At 43.5% G+C, this 24,869-nt stretch overlaps 1 protein-coding gene across 5 annotated transcripts in view; it reads right to left on the reverse strand.

Moving 5' to 3' along the window:
* Positions 1–24,869, reverse strand: part of LOC139583361 (lethal(3)malignant brain tumor-like protein 4) — a 151,697-nt gene that overhangs the window by 53,657 nt on the left and 73,171 nt on the right. For all 5 annotated transcript variants that reach the window (XM_071414349.1, XM_071414348.1, XM_071414347.1 and 2 more), the window contains exons 14-17: positions 23,149–23,260; positions 16,665–16,847; positions 14,914–15,063; positions 1,609–1,676 (exon numbers count right to left, since the gene is read on the reverse strand). In XM_071414349.1, the coding sequence (XP_071270450.1) occupies positions 1,609–1,676; positions 14,914–15,063; positions 16,665–16,847; positions 23,149–23,260 (513 nt within the window). The remainder of the gene's footprint in view (positions 1–1,608; positions 1,677–14,913; positions 15,064–16,664; positions 16,848–23,148; positions 23,261–24,869) is intronic.

Below are 24,869 nucleotides of genomic sequence, written 5' to 3' on the forward strand. Positions count from 1 at the left end.
AAGAAAAACCTACAGCGCATTCGGAAAGTACTCTGACCCCTTGACTTGTTCCACATTTCGTTAGGTTACAGCCTTATTCTAAAAATGTCCCCTCATCACACACAATACCCCATAATGACAAAGCGAAAACAGGTTTAGACATTTTTGCAAATGGTAAATTCAATGGTACATTCAATTGTTTGGACATGATTTGGAAAGGCACACACCTGTCTATATAAAGGTCCCACAGTTGACAGTGCATGTCAGAGCAAAAACCAAGCCATGAGATTGAAGGAATTGTCAGGTTTGAGAGACTAGTCAGGATTGAGGCATAGATGAACAGAGCAAAGTACAGAGAGATCATTGATGAAAACCTGCTCCAGAGCGCTCAGGATCTCAGCCTGGGGAGAAGGTTCACCTTCCAACAAAACAACGACCCTAAGCACACAGCCAAGAAAACGCAGGGGTGGCTTCGAGAAAAGTCTCTGAATGTCCTCGAGTGTCCCAGCCACCAGAGCCCGGACATGAACCTGATCGAACATCTCTGAAGAGTCCTGAAAATAGCTGTGCAGGGACGCTCCCCATCAAACATGACAGGGCTTGAGAGGATTTTCAGAGAAGAACGGTAGAAACTCCCCAAATACAGATGTGCCAAGCTTGTAGCATCATACCCAAGAAGACTTGAGGCTGTGATCACTGCCAAAGGTGCTTCAACAAAGTACTGAGTAACGTGTCTGAATACTTACGTAAATGTGATATTTCCGTTGTATAATTTATACATTTGCAAAAGATTATAAAAACCTGTTTTTGCTTTGTCATTATGGGGTATTGTGTGTAGATTGATGAGGGGGGGGGGGGAAACAATGTAATCCATTTTAGAATAGGGCTGTAACGTAACAAAATGTGGAACAAGTCAAGGGATCGGAATACTTTCCGAATGCCCTGTATGTAAAGATTTGCGTTTTACTTTAGGTTTTGAACCACTCTTGAACTCAATTACACCTGCGCTCACAGTAATCAAAATGAGTCGGGGCCAGGTGATCCAGTGACTCATGACTAATACTGCCTTTCTACATGAAAACGACCAATTTCACAGAGAAATTGCCCCGTAACAGCCGTGACTGACATCTAATACCTCAAGTCAAATTGGGTCTCCGACCCTCCAGTGATGTATATTGCTTGTTGGCAAAACTAGCCATCTTCGTAGAGAGCAACTACCTTTCAAATGCTATGCAGCCGGCAAGCTGCTTATACAATTAAAACCGGTCACTGGCTGAATCGCTTTTGGTGATGACTTAACTTGAAAAAGGGCATTCTGACCCTGTCCAGTGGTATAACAGAGCACAGGATTAAGTGTGTGTGTCTGTGTGTAACATGTTTTCATGTGTATCTGAGCTATTCCTCGTACAAGCAGAAATACAACCGCTATGACGCGTTTTGCATCATATGAACATACGATACTCCAGAGAGCCAGCGAAGCGAGGGAACGCATCCAAATGATGACAGCACATCACTAATACCAATTAACGACAACCTGTGAACCATCTACCACAGCTGTTTCAATTGAAACTCAACCCACTCAATGAGGAGGAGGGGGAGAAAGCTGGAAATGGCCAAATCATGCCTTACCTTCGATCATGCTATTGAAGTCAATCTCTTCGTCCTCTTCTTTGACTCGCAGATACTTAGTTGTGAGTCTGGAGAGAAGAGAAAGAGAGAGAAGAGAAAGAGAGAGAAAGAGAAAGAGAGAGAGAAAGAGAGAGAGAGAGAGAGAGAGAGAGAGAGAAAGAGAAAGAGAGACAAAGAGAGACAGAGGGAGAAAGAGAGAGAGAGAGAGAGAGAGAGAGAGAGAGAGAAAGAGAGAGAGGGAGAAAGAGAGACAGAGGGAGAAAGAGAGACAGAGGGAGAAAGAGAGACAGAGAGACAAAGAGAGACAGAGGGAGAAAGAGAGAGAGAGAGAGAGAGAGAGAGAGAGAGAGAGAGAGAGAGAGAGAGAGAGAGAGAGAGAGAGAGAGAGAGAGAGAGAGAAAGAGAGAAAGGGAGAAAGAGAGACAGAGGGAGAAAGAGAGACAGAGGGAGAAAGAGAGATAGAGAGAGGGAGAAAGAGAGAGAATATTATTTTACAGAGGAAGCAATTCACTTATAGGGCCAGCATTGAAAAGGACCTGCTTTTAAGTCATAACAAAGGAGTGAATATACCCCTGGGATGGCTTACATCAAGGTACAGTATATCGCCATGATGAGAAGGACTTACCAAGAAAACCTTCCAAAAGGACTTATTCAAGGTAGAAAGGAGTTGGAGCACTTAACAAAACAAGCAGATTGATTTCTTTTAGCTCACTTTAATCCATTGTACAGGATAAAAACCTGACTGGCGTTTCGACATCAACCTGACCATTGCACTTAGGTCCTATATATAGCCAAGTGGCCCATTGAGACAACAATAAGAAAATAATAATAATATGTTAAGGTAAATGGCACAAAATAATAGTAATAAAAAAAAGGTAAATAGTGTGTCTGGTTAATCAGTAGGCCATGTCAAAATATACATAGGTGATATTTGGGTGTCAGTGAATCTGGAGAGACAGAGACCCTCAAAAATCAAGGCAAGAACATTATAGAATGAGGACAGTGACTCCTTGTTTAGCCCCTTAGAAAATGTTGGTGACCACTGTGGATCCTGAGTCAAGATCACAGTCAAGATCACTTTGAGTCAAAATGCATGCCGAGATCTACCGCTCTGATTTTTTATTAACATGACTTAAAAGAGGTAAGCCTATGCAACATTAACCAATTATAAACAGTACTTTAACAATGATGTTTGTGCAGTAAGCTATAGGTCCAATACATTATCACAGCATACTGGCTTTGCTGGAATTTACCTGTCAATGCATTGCTGTTTGGGAATAAAAAAGAAAAAGTATATTTCAAAATTTGAGGTAGGCTATATGATCACACCGGTAATACTTCTACTTTTAAAAATCCACCTCTCTAAAAACAAGTCTCTCACCGTTGCCACCTGCTATAGACCACCATCTGCCCCCAGCTGTGCTCTGGACACCATATGTGAACTGATTGCCCCCCATCTATCTTCAGAGCTCGTGCTGCTAGACGACCTAAACTGGAACATGCTTAACACCCCGGCCATCCTACAATCTAAGCTTGATGCCCTCAATCTCACACAAATGATCAATGAACCTACCAGGTACAACCCCAAAGCCGTAAACACGGGCACCCTCATAGATATCATCCTAACCAACTTGCCCTCTAAATACACATCTGCTGTTTTCAACCAAGATCTCAGCGATCACTGCCTCATTGCCTGCATCCGTAATGGGTCAGCGGTCAAATGACCTCCACTCATCACTGTCAAACGCTCCCTGAAACACTTCAGCGAGCAGGCCTTTCTAATCGACCTGGCCGGGGTATCCTGGAAGGATATTGATCTCATCCCGTCAGTAGGATGCCCCTTTCAAGAAATTTAGAACCAGGAACAGATATAGCCCTTGGTTCTCTCCAGACCTGACTGCCCTTAACCAACACAAAAACATCCTATGGCGTTCTGCATTAGCATCGAACAGTCCCCGTGATTTGCAACTTTTCAGGGAAGCTAGAAACCAATATACACAGAAAAAGCCAAGGCTAGCTTTTTCAAGCAGAAATTTGCTTCCTGCAACACAAACTCAAAAAAGTTCTGGGACACTACAGTCCATGGAGAATAAGAACACCTCCTCCCAGCTGCCCACTGCACTGAGGACAGGAAACACTGTCACCACCGATAAATCCACTATAATTGAGAATTTCAATAAGCATTTTTCTACCGCTGGCCATGCTTTCCACCTGGCTACCCCTACCCCGGTCAACAGCACTGCACCCCCACAGCAACTCGCCCAAGCCTTCCCCATTTCTCCTTCTCCCAAATCCAGCCAGCTGATGTTCTGAAAGAGCGGCAAAATCTGGACCCCTACAAATCAGCCGGGCTAGACAATCTGGACCCTTTCTTTCTAAAATTATCTGCCGAAATTGTTGCAACCCCTATTACTAGCCTGTTCAACCTCTCTTTCGTGTTGTCTGAGATTCCCAAAGTTTGGAAAGCAGCTGCGGTCATCCCCCTCTTCAAAGGGGGGGACACTCTTGACCCAAACTGCTACAGACCTATATCTATCCTACCCTGCCTTTCTAAGGTCTTCGAAAGCCAAGTCAACAAACAGATTACCGACCATTTCGAATCCCACCATACCTTCTCCGCTATGCAATCTGGTTTCAGAGCTGGTCATGGGTGCACCTCAGCCACGCTCAAGGTCCTAAACGATATCCTAACTGCCATCGATAAGAAACAATACTGTGCAGCCGTATTCATTGACCTGGCCAAGGCTTTCGACTCTGTCAATCACCACATCCTCATCGGCAGACTCGGTAGCCTTGGTTTCTCAAATGATTGCCTCGCCTGGTTCACCAACTACTTCTCTGATAGAGTTCAGTGTGTCAAATCGGAGGGCCTGTTGTCCGGGCCTTTGGCAGTCTCTATGGGGGTGCCACAGGGTTCAATTCTTGAACCGACTCTCTTCTCTGTATACATCAATGATGTCGCTCTTGCTGCTGGTGAGTCTCTGATCCACCTCTACACAGACGACACCATTCTGTATACTTCTGGCCCTTCTTTGGACACTGTGTTAACAACCCTACAGACGAGCTTCAATGCCATACAACTCTCCTTCCGTGGCCTCCAATTGCTCTTAAATCCAATAAAACTAAATGCATGCTCTTCAACCGATCGCTGCCTGCACCTGCCCGCCCATCCAACATCACTACTCTGGACGGTTCTGACTTAGGTGTCTGGTTAGACTGTAAACTCTCCTTCCAGACTCACATCAAACATCTCCAATCCAAAGTTAAATCTAGAACTGGCTTCCTATTTTGCAACAAAGCATCCTTCACTCATGCTGCCAAACATACCCTTGTAAAACTGACCATCCTACCGATCCTTGACTTCGGCGATGTCATTTACAAAATAGCCTCCAATACCCTACTCAATAAATTGGATGCAGTCCATCACAGTGCCATCCGTTTTGTCACCAAAGCCCCATATACTACCCACCACTGCGACCTGTATGCTCTCGTTGGCTGGCCCTCGCTTCATACTCGTCGCCAAACCCACTGGCTCTAGGTCATCTACAAGACCCTGCTAGGTAAAGTCCCCCCTTATCTCAGCTCGCTGTTCACCATAGCAGCACCCACCTGTAGCACGCTTCAGCAGGTATATCTCTCTGGTCACCCCCAAAACCAATTCTTCCTTTGGCCGCCTCTCCTTCCAGTTCTCTGCTGCCAATGACTGGAACGAACTACAAAAATCTCTGAAACTGGAAACACTTATCTCCCTCACTAGCTTTAAGCACCAGCTGTCAGAGCAGCTCACAGATCACTGCACATGTACATAGCCCATCTATAAATAGCCCAAACAACTACCTCTTCCCCTACTGTATTTATTTATTTTGCTGCTTTGCACCCCAGTATTTCTACTTGCACTCTCCTCTACTGTCAAATCTACCATTCCAGTGTTTTAATTGCTATATTGTATTTACCTCGCCACCATGGCCTTTTTTTTGCCTTTACCTCCCTTATCTCACCTCATTTGCTCACATTGTATATAGACTTATTTTTCTACTGTATTATTGACTGTATGTTTGTTTTACTCCATGTGTAACTCTGTGTTGTTGTATGTGTCGAACTGCTTTGCTTTATCTTGGCCAGGTCGCAATTGTAAATGAGAACTTGTTCTCAACTTGCCTGCCTGGTTAAATAAAGGTGAAATAAAAATAAATATAAATAGATCCATTGTTGTATTACTTGTGAGGCACAGCTGAGTGAGCATACATTTAAATAATTTGCTTTTTATTTTACTGGGCTGATGGTACCTGCATCTGATGGTCAGTCTCAGCGGAAGGAGAGAGCAGCAGACTACCCAACTCAATAAATTGGACGCCTCTCAACATCCCTCCTCCCTCCCTTTCCACTGACACGGACCAAAAAGGGACACCGTCTTCCAGCTGATGGCGAAACTCGAGTAGCACTGCATTATTTCTGCCTCATGCACAAATTCATGTTATTACTCCTATGAACAGAGAAAGTGAAATGTTCCTCGATATTAAAAAAGACCCAAGCCGCTAATAATAACACAAGCCTACAGAGACACTTTCCTACTAATTCATTTCTGCTGCACTGCTTGTTGTAGCGCTGAGTGGAAATAGGAAGAACGTGCATTTTATGGCGTATAAAAGTGTTGAAAACAAAGTATTGACAATGCTGAGTAAGAACTTAAACAGCAGCTCTTTGCTGTATTTGTTGACAGTCTCTCTAGTCATGGTTTTAAAATCTCACAGTATCAACTTTGCTGTAGCTTTCTTTTATGCCTGCTAGTTACTGCAGAAATGGTAATCTGAGCCATCCGATTGGCTGTCGGCATAGTGCACTTCATTTCCACTCCAGGCCCACCGGGAAGGCAGAGTTTGTACCTTCAGACACATGAAATTGCAACAGTTCGCCTACCCGGCACGCAGGACAGCTGAATTGGCTGCACCTACCACCAACAGCCTGAGACTAATAGAAAAAAATTAGGAACACAAGGCTTTATCGTTTGTTTTTTTACAGAAATGTTTGGCGATCGATTAGAAATGCCTTGGAGATCGACAATCGCGATCGACTTGACCACTGGTCTAAGGAGTACTGCCAGAATGCCTCTCTTTGTTTAGTTTACGTACGATGTCACCTCCTCTTATAAACCTAGGATGGCTTACATCAAAGTATTTCACCATGATATAATAAGACATCCCACTATAAAAGTACAATGGCTTTATAGCATTAACACCATTGTACCATCTTACAAACTTCTGTACATCAATGGGCAATGTTCTCTTGACAGAAGAAAACATCTGTGTCTGGTGCTGAGGTTACAGTAATGATGGGTCTGTGAATAGTGCTCATTGTGAACGTGGTACTGTCAGGCGTTTGGAAAATGCTCCCAAGGATGTACCAGACTTGGAGGTCTACAATGTTTTTTCTGAGGTCTTGGCTGATTGCTTTTCCCATGATGTCAAGCAAAGAGGCACTGAGTTTGAAGGTAGGCCTTGAAATACATCCACAGGTACACCTCCAATTGACTGAAATTATGTCAATCAGAAGCTTCTAAAGCCATGACACCATTTTCTGGAATTTTCCAAGCTGTTCAAAGGCACAGTCAACTTATTGTATGTCAGCTTCTGACCCACTGGAATTGTGATACAGTGAATTATAAGTGAAATAATCTGTGTGCAAACAATTGTTGGAAAGATTACTTGTGTCATGCACAAAGTAGATGTCCTAACCGACTTGCCAAAACTATATTTTGTTAACAAGACATTTGTGGAGTGATTGAAAAACGAGTTTTAATGACTCCAACCCAAGTGTATGTAAACTTCAACTGCACACAATGCGTAACGATAACTTGGCTATACAGTGCATTCTGAAAGTATTCAGAACACTCCGTTTTCCCACACTGCCACGTTACAGCCTTATTCTAAAATGGATTACATACAAAAAAAATCCTCAATCTACACACAATACCCCATAATGACAAAGCGAAAACAGGTTAAGATTTTTGGGCAAATTTCTTGTAGACCCTTTGCTATGAGACTTGAAACTGAGCTCACGTGCATCCTGTTTCCATTGATCATCCTTGAGATGTTTCTACAACTTGATTGGAGTCTACCTGTGGTAAATTCAATGGATTGGACATGATTTGGAGAGGCACACACCTGTCTATATAAGGTCCCACAGTTGACAGCGAATGTCAGAGTAAAAACCAAGCCATGAAGTCGAATGAATTGTCCGTAGGGCTCCGAGACAGGATTGTGTCGAGGCACAGATCTGGGGAAGGGTACCAAAACATTTCTGAAGCATTGATAGTACCCAAGAACACAGTGGCCTCCATCATTCTTAAATGGAAGAAGTTTGAAACCAAAGACTTTTCCTAGAGCTGGCCGCCCGGCCAAACTGAGCAATAAGGAGAGAAGGGCCTTGGTTAGGGAGGTGACCAAGAACCCGAAAAAGCTCCAGAGTTCCTCTGTAGAGGTGGGAGAACCTTCCAGAAGGAGAACCATCTCTGCAGCACTCCACCAATCAGATGGAAGCCACTCCTCAGTAAAAGGCACATGACAGTCCACTTGTCAAAAGGCACCTAAAGACTCTCAGACCGTGAGAAATATGATTCTCTGGCCTGATAAAATCAAGATTGAACTCTTTGGCCTGAATGCCAAGCATCACGTCTGGAGGAAATCTGGCACCATACCTATGGCAAAGCATGGTGGTGGCAGCATCATGCTGTGGAGATGTTTTTCAGTGGAAGGGACTTGGAGACTAGTCAGGATCGAGGGAAAGATAAGAGCAAAGTACAGAGAGATTGATAAAACCTGCTCCAGAGCACTCAGGACCTCAGACTGGGGCAAAGGTTCACCATCTAACAGGACAACAACCCTAAGCACACAGCAAAGACAACGCATGAGTGTCTCTGAATGTCCTCGAGTGGCCCAGCCAGAGCCCGGTCTTGAACATCTCCGGAGAGACCTGAAAATAGCCTGTGCAGTGACGCTCCCCATCCAACCTAACAGAGCTTGAGAGGATCTGCAGAGAAGAATGGGAGAAATTACCCAAATACAGGTGTGCCAAGCTTGTAGCGTCATACCCAAGAAGACTTGAGGCTGTGGTCGCTGCGAAAGTTGCTTCAACAAATTACTGAGCAAAGGCTCTGAATACTTACAGTACCAGTCAAAAGTTTGGACACACCTACTCATTCAAGGGTTTTTTCTTTATTTTTACTGTTTTCTACACTGTAGAATAATAGTGAATACATCAAAACTATGAAAAGTGTTAAATCAAAATACATTTTATATTTCAGATTCTTCAACGTACCCACCCTTTGCCTTGACGACAGCTTTGCATACTCTTGGCATTTACATAGTGCTTATGAAGCCTTTACGTAGTGCTTATGAAGCCTTTATAAGATGGACATGGTTTAAAGTGGGACAGTTTTCTCAACGAGAAAGACCTGGACCAAGGTGTCTGTGGACAAACTACAGCAACACATCGTACAGGTGCACGCTTTCAAAAAGTTACGGTTACTGCAAATTCTCTCGTCTTGTCATTTAGCTGCGAAACGTCTTCTATTACATGCTCAGAGGCAGTAGAATGAATGCATGATGCCTGGCCTGAATGTATCTGGTGGAGCGATTGAGATTAGAGGGCCACATCACAGTAGCATAACTAGAAAGGACACGGCTATATACACATGATGAAATTGACTTAAAGAGGAATGTCTTTCTTAGTAAATCTATGGAGCATAACTTTTAATGCATATCCTCCAAAAGGCATAGCACCTGTCTGCTCCACTTCGGAGAAGTTCCCTCATTGTCATCTCCTGTCAGACAGTGATTTAAAGGAGATTATACTGAGCCTCTGCCCTTCTTCCTGGATGACGTTACTTCTACAAGAGGATATTGACAGATCTGGAACAAGTCAGAGATCATAACTGAATCCCCAATCAAATCTATTGCAAATGTCATCTCACACAGAAAAGGACATGTTAAACCCTGCCGTTTGAGAGTAGATCATTTCTGAAAATGGTGTGAACAAGAATTGTTGGAATGGTAAACATGTAAACATGCAGCGCAAACTATTGAGAACCAATGAAACTATTTTAATTCAGACCTTCAGACTACAGTATTGCCACCTCTTCTAGTGTGGGACTTACGTCTTCAATAATAAAAGTGAGATAGTGAAAATATTTTACCTTTTGAATTGGTTACTTAATCCCAAAAGATTTTAGAGCGGCCTAACCTTAAATTCATTGTCCTGTTGAAAAACAAATGAAAGTCCCACTAAGCGCAAACCAGATGGGATGGTGTATCGCAGCAGAATGCTGTGGTAGCCATACTGGTTAAGTGTTCATGGTGGGAACCACCGTGAACCTACTCTGCGTCTCACAAAGACACGGTGGTTGGAATCAAAAATCTCAAATTTGGACTCAGACGAAAGGACAGATATCCACCGGTCTAATGTCCATTGCTCGTGCTTATTGGCCCAAGAAAGTCTCTCATTGGTGTCCTTTAGTAGTGGTTTCTTTGCAGCAATTTGACCATGAAGGCCTGATTCATGCAGTCTCCTCTGAACAGTTGATGTTGAGCTGTGTCTGTTACTTGAACTCTGTGAAGCATTTATTTGGGCTGCAATTTCTGAGGCTGGTAACTCTAATGAACTTATCCTCTGCAGCAGAGGTAACTCTGGGTCTTCATTTCCTGTGGCGGTCCTCATGAGAGCCAGTTTCATCATAGTGCTTGATGGTTTTTGTGAATGCACTTGAAGAAACGTTCGAAGTTCTTGACATTTTCCGTATTGACTGACCTTCATGTATTAAAGTAATGGACTGTTATTTCTCTTTGCTTATTTGAGCTGTTCTTGCCATAATATGGACTTGGTCTTTTACCAAATAGGGCTTTCTTCTGTATACCACCCTACCTTGTCACAACACAACTGATTGGCTCAAACAGATTAAGAAGGAAAGAAGTTCCACAATTTACTTTTATCAAGGCACACCTGTTGATTGAAATGCATTCCAGGTGACTACCTCATGAAGCTGGTTGAGAGAATGCCAAGAGTGTGCAAAGCTGTCATCAAGGCAAAGGGTGGCTACTTTGAAGAATCTCAAATATAAAATAGATTTTGATTTGTTTAACACTTCTCTGGTTACTACATGATTCCATATGTTTTATTTCATAGTGTTGATGTCTTCACTATTATTCTACAATTGTAGAAAATAGTAAAATAAAGAAAAACCCTTGAATGAGTAGTTGTGTCCAAACTTTTGACTGTTACAGTAAATACATCATGTACAGTAGCAGCTGTGCTTTTGAATTAAGCCTGAAATCGAGGCACTAAAGGCAGTTCCCATGGAAGAAATGTCAGTCTTTCCAAGACTGGCCAGAGACAGAAATAACCTTGAGGATCAGCCAAGTTGAGCCAACACCATCCCAGAGGAATAGTTTGTTGATGTTTCATAATACGCAAATCAGCTCAAAGAGCATCAAGTTCATGACTTAAAACTCTCGAGGGGTCTCTTCGCCCCAATTTAAAAGTTGAGTCGACAAACATTGAACGATTAATGAGACGAAAAGAGGGCGAGGGGGTAGGACGGCCCAGGAAACTAATCAAGGATTCAATATATATTCCTTTTTTTAAATTTAATCAAACGGGTTAATGAGGGTGGTTCCTCCAATTCTGTACCTTTTGAGAAGTGTAACTTGGTAAAAAAAAAAAAACTTTTGATTTCACCTAATTTGTACACTCTGTCATAAATAGCATATGTTCAAAAAAAGTATAAAATCCCATCAAGATGTTAAATTTAAAAAATGACTATAGTAAGTGCCCATTAAGTGCCAAATAAGAGCAAACGGGGCTGACCCTAACAGAGTCGATGATTTCATCTTAAATCAGCCATAAATCCTGTTGTGACAGGGGGAACGGAAGCTTCCGAGGGGCAATTGAATGCGAGCTTCATAGAAATGTTGAAATTGCTAAAACATTTCTAGCCTGTCTATCTATGGGCATCACAAAACACCAGAAATGGACAAAGAGTAGAACCAGCTCACCTACTTTTACACTATGGTTTGACTATTACATTTTCAATGTTTCTTTTGAAATAAATATTTAAAAAGGACTAGTTTCACCACATTAAAACAAGAGTTCAGTTCAAGTAAAAGTTTTGACCTTAAAATGAGGCACAGACGTACATGAATCATTCATCACATTAAATACATAATAAACTTCAGAAATGACTCTGTCAAAGCAACAACATAACTTGGGCTTTACAATGATGGTGAAAACTTGGAGACGTGTTGGAGCTTAAGTGGGTTAAAATCTTCCTAAAAGTCACAGAGGGACATGTCAAAATGCTAAATGAATCGGATTTATTGAATTCTCCATGTGGTCTATATTAAAAGGTCACTTAATTTAATATAACAGGCTTTTAAAATAAAATGTTGGTGCACATTTCTACTTAACATGTTAAAAGGGACGTAAAAGGCACTCATTCCGTGGAACGATCTATGAATCCTATAGAAAGTGACGCTGTGCATTTAAAAAAAAAAAATTATCTATGCCTTTACCGCCCTTTCTCAAGCAGATAATGGTCAGAATAAGATAGAGAGGAGCCAAAATATCACTGCTGCATTGCTGCAGAATAAAGGCATACTGGGATTTTATTTTTACTGCATCACGAGGGAGGGATGCCAGATCAGGTAATATTGATACAGATGTCTTACATAACAAACTCCAATGTATTTCTGTAAAATACAGCCGGATCAGCCACAATGGTTATGTCAGGTAACTGTTCCTAATTTTAGGCTTAGGCACCTCTCTTTTATATTTAACAGGAAACTTGCATACTCTTCAAGGCATGCGGTAATCTTTCACAAAGGGTTTAACCATCAGTTCCTCCTCCTAACAACAGGAGAACCTGTCTAGCCCTAACAACAACAGGAGAACCTGTCTAGCCCTAACAGAACCTGTCTAGCCCTAACAGAACCTGTCTAGCCCTAACTAGCCCTAACAGAACCTGTCTAGCCCTAACAGAACCTGTCTAGCCCTAACAGAACCTGTCTAGCCCTAACAGAACCTGTCTAGCCCTAACAGAACCTGTCTAGCCCTAACATAACCTGTCTAGCCCTAACAACAACAGGAGAACCTGTCTAGCCCTAACAACAACAGAACCTGTCTAGCCCTAGCCCTAACAACAGGAGAACCTGGCTAGTGTGTGCCTGGCTAGTGCGGGCTGTATGAGGGGAAAACCATTAAATATCAATCTCACTAGAATGCAGGGTTCTATAATCTGCTTGCTCTATATGATATTATTGTGCCCTCCCTCCCTCCTGCTCTCTCAGGTAACATCTGCGACAGTATGGCTCTGTAATGACAGAGCATTTGCGTTTACATGAGCTTTGGACGAGGCGGGGATGTCTCTCCCATACCACATCAGTCTGCTGACAGGAGAGGGTAAATTATAGTGGCCGAGGTAGGGATAGGGGTGAAAACACAATCTGTAGGAATCTGTAGCTGTTTCATTTATGAATTTACGATTGATTAGACTTTGGCTAGAAATGTCTTGAGGTAATATTTGGTTTGACTTGAATCAATACTGCAGATACAGTAGGGATCTGTTCTAATTTAAAATAGGTTTTGTGGGCTTAGGGAGATTGGAGGTTTAATTGAATCAATCCAGCATTACGAGTGAGTGAGTGAGTGAGTGAGAATGTGTGTGTGTGTGTGTGTGCACGTGTGTGTGTGCATGCATAAACAGATGCCTCGTATTTAGTGATGGAGGGGAAGAAAGAAAATCGATAGAGTTACACGTTGCAATTTTATTTTGGACGATATTATATTATAAAATCAATACTTTGACTCAAACTATCGATTTGTAAAAAAAAAAAAAAAGTCTCAATTTTCTTTGCAAGGTAGCGTTAGCTAGCGCTAGTCGGCTGTACCTGCGCCGGTATTGTTCGTCTTATATCTTGTTCTCCATCGTCTTTTTATGTAGTCAGCCAACATGTTTTCAGCACCTTTATATCCCTGACTGATCAAAATGATTTTTCTCTCTGCAGCAGACATATAGTGTGCAATATGTTGGATACATATAGAATTGTGAGAATCATATCGGCACCTAAGTATCATGGGAAGTATCGTATGGTGAGGTCCCTGGCCTCCCCAGCCCTACTCGTGTCTCTGGGATCTGCACAGCATCGAAGTGCTCGGACCACACTCCAACCACAGAGACAGACTGAGCCGAGTGGAGCCAGTGTAGCCCAGGGCCAGTTCTGGATCAGTGCCCCTGCATCAACACCCTGTCAACCCCACCGACAAGAGCCCCAGGGAGCCTCGCTAAAAGCTGGGTGTCAGCGCAGGGGGCTGTATAAAAAGGCCCTGCTAGAAAGCACAGAGACCGATGTGAAGGAGACGCAGAGCAATCCCACACTGACTCAGAGAGAGGAGATGCAGGTGGTGCTATAAAATGATGCAGGTGGTGCTATAAGATGAGATGCCTAACGCTTTCATATAATATTGACAGAGGAGGAAATTGAACTGGGAGGAGACACCGATGCACAAAAGTACAATTCAAAATGGCTGCCATTTGGAAGATGTACAGTACAAATGACCAGACCTCCTATTTTCAAACAAAAATAAAAGAATACTGATTTCATTTCAAGAAATTCAGCTCAGTAATGACCTCCTCTCACTCAAAAATCCATCACCTGTCGTACATATCCTAACAACGTGGTCAACAACTACTATAGTTGACCAGAGTAACCGGTCTTATCCGAAGATGCAGAGTGGTGAAACGGTAGCCACACATTTGCGTAACCACCCTATATTCTCCCAGCACGGTAGGGAGATCGGAGGGCTTCACGCCTTTGACCTGCTGAGAGTATGGAGATATAGCAATACCATTTGCACATATTGTGTTGACCCGAACCATACAGTGCTGACTTGTAATATTCCTTTCACGTTGTCGTTTTCAGCATGGATACATAATCATGGATACATAATCAGGCCAGCTCAGTACAGCGCAGGTGGCTCAGTAGTCTAACAGGGCTCCCGGGTGGCACAGCGGTCTAAGACACTGCATCTCAGTACTAGAGGTGTCACTACAGACACCCTGGTTCGAATCCAGGCTGTATCACAACCGGCTGTGATTGGGAGTCCCATAGGGCGGTGCACAATTGGCCCAGCGTCGTCTGGGTTTGACCGGTGTAGGCCGTCATTGTAAATAAGAATTTGTTCTTAACTGACTTGCCTAGTTAAATAAAGGTTACACAAAAAAGGGCCATATGGCCTGAGGTGTAGTGTATAGTCTACCTGCTGGGTAGCCGGCCTCTCTTCCCCAGAGAAAGCAGTTTCTGTCCCTGAGCCGTGGCTGGTTCCTCCCTGGGCTCGCTCTTCACCAGGGGGTTGGCTGGGGGGCGACCTCTGAGACGAGCAGCCCCCTCATACCCCGACAGCATTGCCCTGAGAGAGTGTGGAAGGGAGAGAGAGATCGAGAGGGTGAGTGGGCAGGGGGAGAGAGAGGATAAAAAGGGAGAGAGAGATCGAGAGGGTGAGTGGGCAGGGGGAGAGAGAGGATAAAAAGGGAGAGAGATAGTGAGAGAATGATGGAGAGAGAATAGGGGGATGAACATTAGAAAGACAGCTACACAGACAGGCAGGCGGTCAGAAAATCAATAGGGACTGGAAATAGCCTTAGAGGAGATGTGGGACGTCTACATATAGTTGATTTTAATTATTTAAGATCAACATGTGTGTTTAACAGGGAGCATGAAGTTCAGGTGAGGACGCTCTCTGCTAAAGACAAGGATATGGGCTCAATTGCATACAACCACACGTTGCAGTGTTGCCATAGCATGAACAAATGTTTTTGTCAGTACTACAGTGGAATAATAACACAGAACTGTATCGGATGCTGTAAGAATAGTGTCTAGACACACCCAACCGCTAGATGCCTCCGTAGTCCGTACTGAGAGGTGCATGCAGGAGTACCAATGGTCTTGCTTTTGTACTATACGCCCAGACCGAAGATACATTTCTTTTTTTTTTAAGAAAACATTTTCACGTACTGTAAGAGATCGATAATCACTAAAACAAATGCTGACCTTGAACATATCATCCTCATGAGTAACCACTAGTACAGCCTTCTCTTACAGAGTGTTTGGCAGGTACCACAACTTGACACCATTCCAAATCATATCACAGACACAGCATTACTTTAATTAGCTTCTCTAAACAGCCCGACAAATGACATTTTAATCTGACATTACATCCGACACATTAAAGACGCCTCGGAGTTGATAATCGAGTTTGTTTTATATTCAAACCGTTCGTCACGGCTCGGCTCCCGTTAGGCTATTAGACTTGAAAAGCTTCCTACTGTAAACTCTGGCAGGCTAGCCATCCACAGCCCGACCAGGCCTAGACGAATGGAGCAGACCCAATGCAATTGCAGAAAATCCCTCTGAGCAGCGTGTAAACTAAGCCGATCAGCGGTGCTGAGTCGGCGTTTAACCAAACGCTTCTGATTCTAAACACTTATGCATCTGCTGTGGACACGGTGGGAAAATGCAATTCACCGCCCTTAAAAACTTCTGACAGAAGTCAACAACGTGATCTGCCTCGTCTCCGACTCCATCGTTTCAAGGAAACATTCTAACCTTGGAATTTGCAGGGAGTGGCGTGCGGTCCTCTCTTATGCCTTTTAGATAAAGCCTTAAAAATGTCATGACAGCTGCTCCTTTGCTAGATTAGAACAGCATCAGGTCCCCTCAGTGGAATGTGAAACAATGGTTCAATTACATTGGATTGCATTTAGCCAAGTCTCCCCTCCTTCCAAGGCTGTAGGCAGTTTCAATTAGAAATCTCAGTTGGGTGGCGACACCGACACAGTGTTTAAATACTGAAAATGCATCCCTTCCTCCTCCACTCGACACTTATATCTGACATGTCAGGATGGGTGAAAGATTTCATTAGTGAGGATGGAAGGAAGAATTTTAATCCGTTTCAAACAGGGCCAGCTGGCCACCTTGACGCATCATCACAATGACATCACACCCCCTCACCTGGTCTCCATGGGAACATCCTGGGGTGGCGTGGCTTCCTCCTGGTCATCGGCGGTGCACAGCCTCTTGGTCTTCTGGACAAAGTGCACAGGGACAAAGGTGATCTGCTTCTCGCCGCCCAGACGGTCGGGCAGCACGGCCTCCTTCTTCATGTTGATGTCAGAGTAGGGACAGCCGAAGGCACTGTGGAGAGGAGAGAAGGAGGGAGGGGTGAGAGAGAGAGAGACAGAGAGAGACAGACAGAGACAGAGAGAAAAGTAGACAGAAAGATTGAGCCAGGAAGCGAAAGAGCGAATGAGAAAAGGGCGTCAAGCTCATGCACTTCTCAGTCGGCCAGCCCAGGATGCAGCAGCAGGACACGTTTGGCCCAGTCTGTCACAGCGTATTAGTCAAACCAGCCCTTCAAAATTACAATGTGGAGAAAGCCAGTGTAAAAACTGCTCAGTGTGTGGTGCTGAGTTCCAGGCCACCAGAAACAGTAAAGAGTAGAGACATATTGCTATTGTGTGGCTGTTCAAAGTATTTAATTATATGAATCTCTAGGCTTCACTGAGCTAGAGCACATTTTCTGCAGCAAATCACTACTTTAGAAATTCAGAGGCTAGCTCTGTCTGTCTGAGGATTCAACTCCTTTCCCCGCTCTCTTCCTCTCCCTCCTGCTCCCCCCTCTTCCTCTCCCCTCCCTCCCATACTTATTTTAGTTCAGTGAATTCCACTTTAGACCGTGACTCAAGCGGCAACAACGTTCCACAAAACAGCAAGAAGACAAACCTTGAAATAAACATGGAAAATACATTACAAACCACAATGAAGAGGCCAAAAAACATGAAGAAATTAGCGAATGCAGCAAATGAAGTATTACATGGAGTGAAAGATAAAGAGAGAGAGAGACAGAGAGAGACAGAGAGAGACAGAGAGAGAGAGAGAGAGAGAGAGCGCAAAGCTCTTCAATGTTTTTCCATTGATATTTGTCTAATAGCTCAGGATTTTTGGAAAAGCCACCCTGAGGGTTCTGATACTAATTAGCTTGATACTGTGTCATTGACAGGAGAGAACTGAGACACTCTTTATTTTGGGGGGACTTAACGTATTCACATCTGGGGATGGAACTCCATCTGGCTGGCTGCCTGGGAAGGTGACGCTGTTCTCGTAACACACACACACACACGGACCCCATGACTGACTAAGAGAACATTGGTGATGAAAGACTGAGTAATACCTCAAATATACTGCCCTTTATAAACAGAGTAGCACACCCTTGTGTAGCACACTCTTACCTTTCCACACAGACTTGAGGGGACCTGCAGCCCAGTCTGCAGAATTCTTTCAAGTTGAGGCTGTACTTATCTTTTAAAGGGATACTCGGGATTTGGGCATTTTTATGTCTCTTCGTCCAGAATGAAGAAAGTTAGAGGTAGTTTCGCGAGCCAATGCTAACTAGCGTTAGTGCAATGACTGAAAGTCTATGGTATCTGCTGGCAATAGTTAGCAATTGCGCTAACGCTAGTAAACAACCTCCAAACTGCAGGCAGAGACATATGACATCCATGAGTTAATCTCTGGGGAAGTAGACAAGGGGCCTCATTGCCAAAATCCTGAAGTATCCCTTTAAGGCCTTGGCTAACAGTGGGAGAGTATAGATTTACAGATACAGCTGACAACTCTCACATTCTGATGGCTGAAAAGCTGGCCAACCGTGACCGCCAAAGTACAGTAATGAGTGGAAGAGGGGTCACCATAAGTGTCACAGCAAGCAACTGAAGCAAGTCACTGGGGTGAGGGCCAACTGCTCTCGTTTGTTTCCCTGCATTATTATTTTCAAGGCAGGGCATCCCCAAAGCAACATCCAGGCATGCTTTGACATGACAACTGTCAACCAAGTGGCCAACCTCTGTCAGCTAGGGGGCCAACAGAGCTAAGTGGTCGGCCGTACCGCCTATATAAAATGGTAGAGGAAACACTGGTACATACAGCTAGTTTCAGAGCATAGGAGTGAGAGGTCAGAAGAAAAAGAGGAGTTCCTCTAACACCATCACACAGTCTTCACGCTCCACGACAATCCATAAGCTCCCTTTACGCATCTCAAGTCTGGCCATGAATTTGACGAAATTCCACTGGAAACAGGAGTAGATAAGCAGACTTGCGAGCGAGAGAAAGCACTCTGTTGTAAGGACACTGGGGTAAATCAAAAAAATGTTGGACCGAGAAAGATACACAACAACCAAATCTGTTTTTGTTATTTACGTACTTACAGATATAGTAATTAATCAAGTTATTATGTGTTTACTGCTGAGCTGCTAACACAATGTGTTTCTCCTCACACACACACACAGGTATCTGCTGCCATAACTTCACACACAACTCTCCCCCTCTTCCGCCTTGGGACCAACTAAACCGTAGCGCGGACCAAGGAGAAACACAGTTATGTAAATTTTTGATAAGGGTATTGGAACTGAGCCTTCTGCAGACTGGAGACTTTAAGCCCGGGACGAGACAATTTATGTTGACTCCCGCTGTGGAAATCCACAATGCTTGTGTTCATTAAATTGGAATGATGCATGATGGGACAGCAGAACCACTAGCAACTGAAGCAGGAGGAGCTCAGAAATAGACTGCAGCAGCAGTAGTGAGCTTTGAGGAGAAGGGTCTGTCACCATACTCTGTGTCCTTTCCTCCAATGCAGATAAGAGATAACATCAATTTGAGGAAAGGGTCGTGCTGGATTGTTCTGAAATTCAGGAAAGAGCTAAAGCGGGCCCTTCCCAATCACGTTATCTCAAGGTGATCTCGATGGAAAATCGACATGACTGGTTTTTGTGCGGGGTCATGAGCTGACTAAGGTCAAAATGTTAAATAACCAATATAATGTATAAAACGCTCAAAGGTCCCTCAACGCATACAAGTTTTATTATTATAATTTTTTTCTTCCAAGTAAATGCACCATTTTATAAATATTCACGTGGGGTAATGCGATTGCATAACTGCTCGCTCAAACAGTACATGAACTCCGACTACCTCATCACGTAATCTCCGAGCTAATACCAAACTTCACACCAGGATAACATTACCTCTTCACCGATAACGGCTCGGGAAAGAAAAATAACACTTTTCATCAAAATGATTAAGGCTGCTTGAGCGTACTGCTGTGCTGGGGTATTAAATACAGTAGCTTCCATATACTGCATAAATGACGGAATACACTTCTATGGGAGTGAGTGTCTTGTTTACTTTTTTTTTTTTATCATGAAGACAATAGGGAGAAAACTACTCTGAAGAGAACCTCAACCTTTGAGAGAAACATATTTAAGTCTGTCATAACAAAAGAAGCGATTACATTTCTACTTCATTTTAATGCATGCATATATGGAATGCAAATGAGTTGCTAATGAGGTCGGGTTCGAGACAGGTTCACTAAAACGTGGTGGATTAAAAAAAATCTGCAGCAGCAGGGCTTATACGTAGAATGGTACTGCGGATGAGGAGTCGGTCAGGAGCCATTGTAATCATTGGTCTTTCAGGAGGATCCCACTAGTGGAGAGCACCGGGGAGAGAAGAATATGCATGGTCTCATTACATTCAGCGTTGATTACATCCTTGGAAAAGGTGTGGTACAAAAATAGCAGAGGGCGAGTTGAATCCTCAGACAGATGCTCAAGGGGGAGAGAGAGAGCGCGCGAGAGAGAGAAAGAAAAAGAAAGAGTGCGAGAGAAAGAAATAAAGAGAATGAGATCGAGAGAGAAAGACAGCGAGAGAGAAAGAGAGAGATGCTCAGGGAGAGAGACACAGAGAGAGACAGCGAGGAGGGAAGGCTACAGGGTGGAGAGGAATCCTCAGACAGATGCTCAGGGAGAGAGACAGCGAGAGAGACAGCGAGGAGGGAAGGCTACAGGGTGGAGAGGAATCCTCAGACAGATGCTCAGGGAGAGAGACAGCGAGAGAGACAGCGAGGAGGGAAGGCTACAGGGTGGAGAGGAATCCTCAGACAGATGCTCAGGGAGAGAGACAGCGAGAGAGACAGCGAGGAGGGTAGGCTACAGGGTGGAGAGGAATCCTCAGACAGATGCTCAGGGAGAGAGACAGCGAGAGAGACAGCGAGAGAGACAGCGAGAGAGACAGCGAGAGAGACAGCGAGAGAGACAGCGAGAGAGACAGCGAGGAGGGAAGGCTACAGGGTGGAGAGGAATCCTCAGACAGATGCTCAGGGAGAGAGACAGCGAGAGAGACAGCGAGGAGGGAAGGCTACAGGGTGGAGAGGAATCCTCAGACAGATGCTCAGGGAGAGAGACAGCGAGAGAGACAGCGAGGAGGGAAGGCTACAGGGTTGGCTTCATCAGGCTTCATCAGCCCTCTTTCTCCCCTTTGTGGAGGCATTCCTCCAACCTCACTGTTGTTGCATGGAGCCAACCAACCGGTAGCTTATCTATTACCCAATGACAACGGCGTCCAAGTCTCACCTTGCCAACCCCAGCTGCTGGTGGATAATACCTTCATTTGAGGTATTATCCCTTCCTAATCTGGATCAATGGAACAAACAGCAAATTGAGCAAAAATAAGTGATGCCCCTAAACAATGGTGACATTCTATCAGGAAAGCCAAGCTGGGCATAGGTCTGGCCCAAACCATCCTTAGCTATTACCAGAAAGGATTTGATAGGTATAAGCAATATGCTGAACGTCCTTCCAAGCCTATCAGGGGTTCGATACTGCAACCAAAACAGTTGCATTTCTGGTTCACAATAGCATTATTTAAAATTTTTACCATCATGATTTATTTAAGCAGTAAAATGTAATTAACCAAAATAAACCAACTTTCTGAAGAGGCAAATACGGCCCAGGAATGCCCCTGTCGGTGTGTGTCAGGACTCAGACAGGAGAGGTTTTGGGAAACTCTGGGCCAGTCAATCATCCCCGTCAGTGGGCAGCTTAGGCCAGTGAAAAAATATTGTAATAATGCTATTTTCAATCTTGGCCAGTGGTCATCAACCGGTTGATCGCACATTTCTGTAAAAAAACAACAACTATAAAGCCTTGCGTTCCTATTTTATTTTATTCATCTCGTGCTGCTGGTGGTAGGTGCACCCGTTTCAGCTGCCCTGCTTGCTAAGTAGATGAATTGTTCCCATTCTGAAGGTACAAACCCACCTTCCCGGCGGTCCCAGAAAGCAAATCAAGTGCTCAATTGGAGGTGTACCTGTGGATGCATTACATGGCCTACCTTCAAACTCAGTGCCTCTTTGCTTGACATCATGTGAAAATCTAAAGAAATCTGCCAAGACCTCAGAAAAACAATTGTAGACCTCCACAAGTCTGGTTCATCCTTGGGAGCAATTTCCAAACGCCTGAAGGTACCACGTTCATCTGTACAAACAATAGTACGTAAGTATAAATACCATGGGACCACGTAGCCGTCATATCGCTTAGGAAGGAGACACATTCTATCTCCTAAAGATGAACGTACTTTGGTGCGAAAAGTGCAAATCAATCCCAGAACAACAGCAAAGGACCTTGTGAAGATGCTGGAGGAAACAGGTACAAAAGTATCTCTATCAACAGTAAAACGAGTCCTATATCAATATAACCTGAAAGGCCGCTCAGCAAGGAAGAAGCCACTGCTCTAAAACCTCCATAAAAAAGATAGACTACGGTTTGCGCATGGGGACAAAGATCGTACTTTTTGGAGAAATGTCCTCTGGTCTGATGAAACAAAAATAGAACTGTTTGGCCATAATGACCATTATGATAGGAGGAAAAAGGGGGATGCTTGCAAGCCGAAGAACACCATCGCAACACTCAAATTTATCCCAGCCCCAAGAAAATGGTCCCCTGACGTGGTTTAGTTTAGAGTTATTAGTCAGGGTCACAGATGTAGTTGCGGAGTACAGTGAAATTCTTAAGGTACGAGCTCCAGTGCAGGTCAAGAGGAGTGAATGGGACAATAATATATACGGACATATTTACAACTGTAAATAAGCTTTATTGTGGACTTAAAACATCAAATTTAGTTTGTTTTTCTATAAAAAAAAGTGATTGAGAGCGAAAACCTTAAACTGGGGGAAATCAGTCCTTCTCCCCCGTGATATCGTTTTGGTATTATTTTAACAGTCTATTTTCTTTGCTGTTCCAGTAACTATATCTAAATCAATGTAAGAACACAAGGGCATGCTAATTTAAAAGATGGCTAGTTATTATTTGCCTGTTTCTTCATGAAATGCAGGCACATTACAGGACATAGGCAAGGCCATTATCAATTATTAAAAAATATATATTTTAGGCGACCAAATCATGTGCTGGTGCCACAAACTGAAACTGAAGTTGGTAACACCAATGCCACCAGTGTAAAAAGTCAGTGTAGAACCCTGCTTTCAGAGAGCAAGGTGGAGCTAATAACACATTGTTCAATCCTTTCAGATCTCCATCAAGTACTTTGGAGATTGAGGTTGTTACTGGACCGTGTCAGACAGTGGTGTCATCAACGGTTGCCTTACCTGTGGTGTCCTGTGTATTTGGCCCCTTTGATGTGGCCCACGCCCCTGCAGCCCGGGGTGGGACACACTCCCTGGGTCACCGAGCTCTTAAGGTCAGAAGATCCTGCGTGTGCTGCATGGGGACGAAAACAAAACCAACAATCACAAGCCTTGCTTCATTTGAGGATAATGCTCCATTTTTTGGGGGTGTTTGGTGTTTTCTTAGGATCCCCATTAGCTGTTGTAAAAGCAGCAGCTACTCTTTCTAGGGTCCACACAGAACATGACAACATTAATAAACAAGAACAGCTCAAGGACAGAACGACATAGTGTACATTTAAAAAACGGCACACATAGCCTAAATATCAAGACATACACACAAACTATCTCGGTCAAATAGGGGAGAGGCGTCGTGAGGTGTTGCTTTATCTGTTTTTTGAAACCAGGTCTGCTGTTCATTTGAGCAATATGAAATGGAAGGGAGTTTGATGCAATAATGGCTCTATACAATACTGTACGCTTTCTTGAATTTGTTCTGGATTTGGGGACTGTGAAAAGACCCCTGGTGGTATGTCTGGTTGGGTAAGTGTGAAAATGTCAGATCTGTGCGTAAGTTGGAATTTAACACATGTCATGTTTCTTATATTAAAGAAGAAGTGATTACAATGAAGAGCAAGATGTGCCGTACTGTTCTGGGCCAGCTCCAGCTTCACTAGGTCTTTCTTTGCAGCACTTGACCACATGACTTGACAATAATCAAGATAAGACAAAACTAGAGCCTGCAGGACTTGCTTAGTGGAGTGTGGTGCCAAAAAAGCAGAACATCTCTTTTCTTCGGACAGACCTCTCCCCATCTTTACAACCATTGAATCTATACGTTTTGACCATGACAGTTTACAAATCACCAAGTAATTTAGTCTCATCTTGTTCAACAGCAACCCCATTCATTACCAGATTCAGCTGAGGTATAGCATTTAGGGAATGATTTGTACCAAATACAATGCTCTTAGTTTTAGAGATGTTCAGGACCAGTTTATTACTGGCCACCCATTCCAAAACTGACTGCAACTCCTTGTCAAGGCTTTCAGTGACTTCATTAGCTGTGGATGCTGACAGGTATATGTTTGAATCATCAGCATACATGGACACACAGGCTTTGTTTAATGCCAGTGGCCTGTCATTGGTAAAAATAGAAAAGAGGGATGAGAGCGCTACCCTGCAGTACACCACACTTTACATGATTGACATTAGAGAAGCTTCCATTAAAGAAAACCCTTTGAGTTATATTAGATAGATAGATAGCTCTGAATCCACGATATGGCAGAAGTTGAAAAGCCATAACACATAAGTTTTTTCAACAACAGGTTATGGTCAATAATATCAAAGGCTGCACTGAAATCTAACAGTACCGCTCCCACAATCTTCTTATTAACAATTTCTTTCAACCAATCATCAGTCATTTGTGTCTGTGCAGTACATATTGACTGCCCTTCTCTATAAGCATGCTGAAAGTCTGTTGTCAATTTGTTTACAGAGAAATAGCATTGTATTTGGTAAAACACCATTATATCCAACAGTTTGCTTTGGCTTTAGAGTCAGCTACCATCTTCAGTAGCTTTCCATCTAAGTTGTCAATGCCAGGAGGTTTGTCATTATTGATCAATAACAATAATCATTCCACCTCTCCCACACCAACTTTACAAAATTCTAACTTACAATGCTTTTTTTTCTCCATCATTATT

Source organism: Salvelinus alpinus, chromosome 8 (assembly GCF_045679555.1).
Source record: "Salvelinus alpinus chromosome 8, SLU_Salpinus.1, whole genome shotgun sequence".
NCBI lineage: Eukaryota > Metazoa > Chordata > Actinopteri > Salmoniformes > Salmonidae > Salvelinus > Salvelinus alpinus.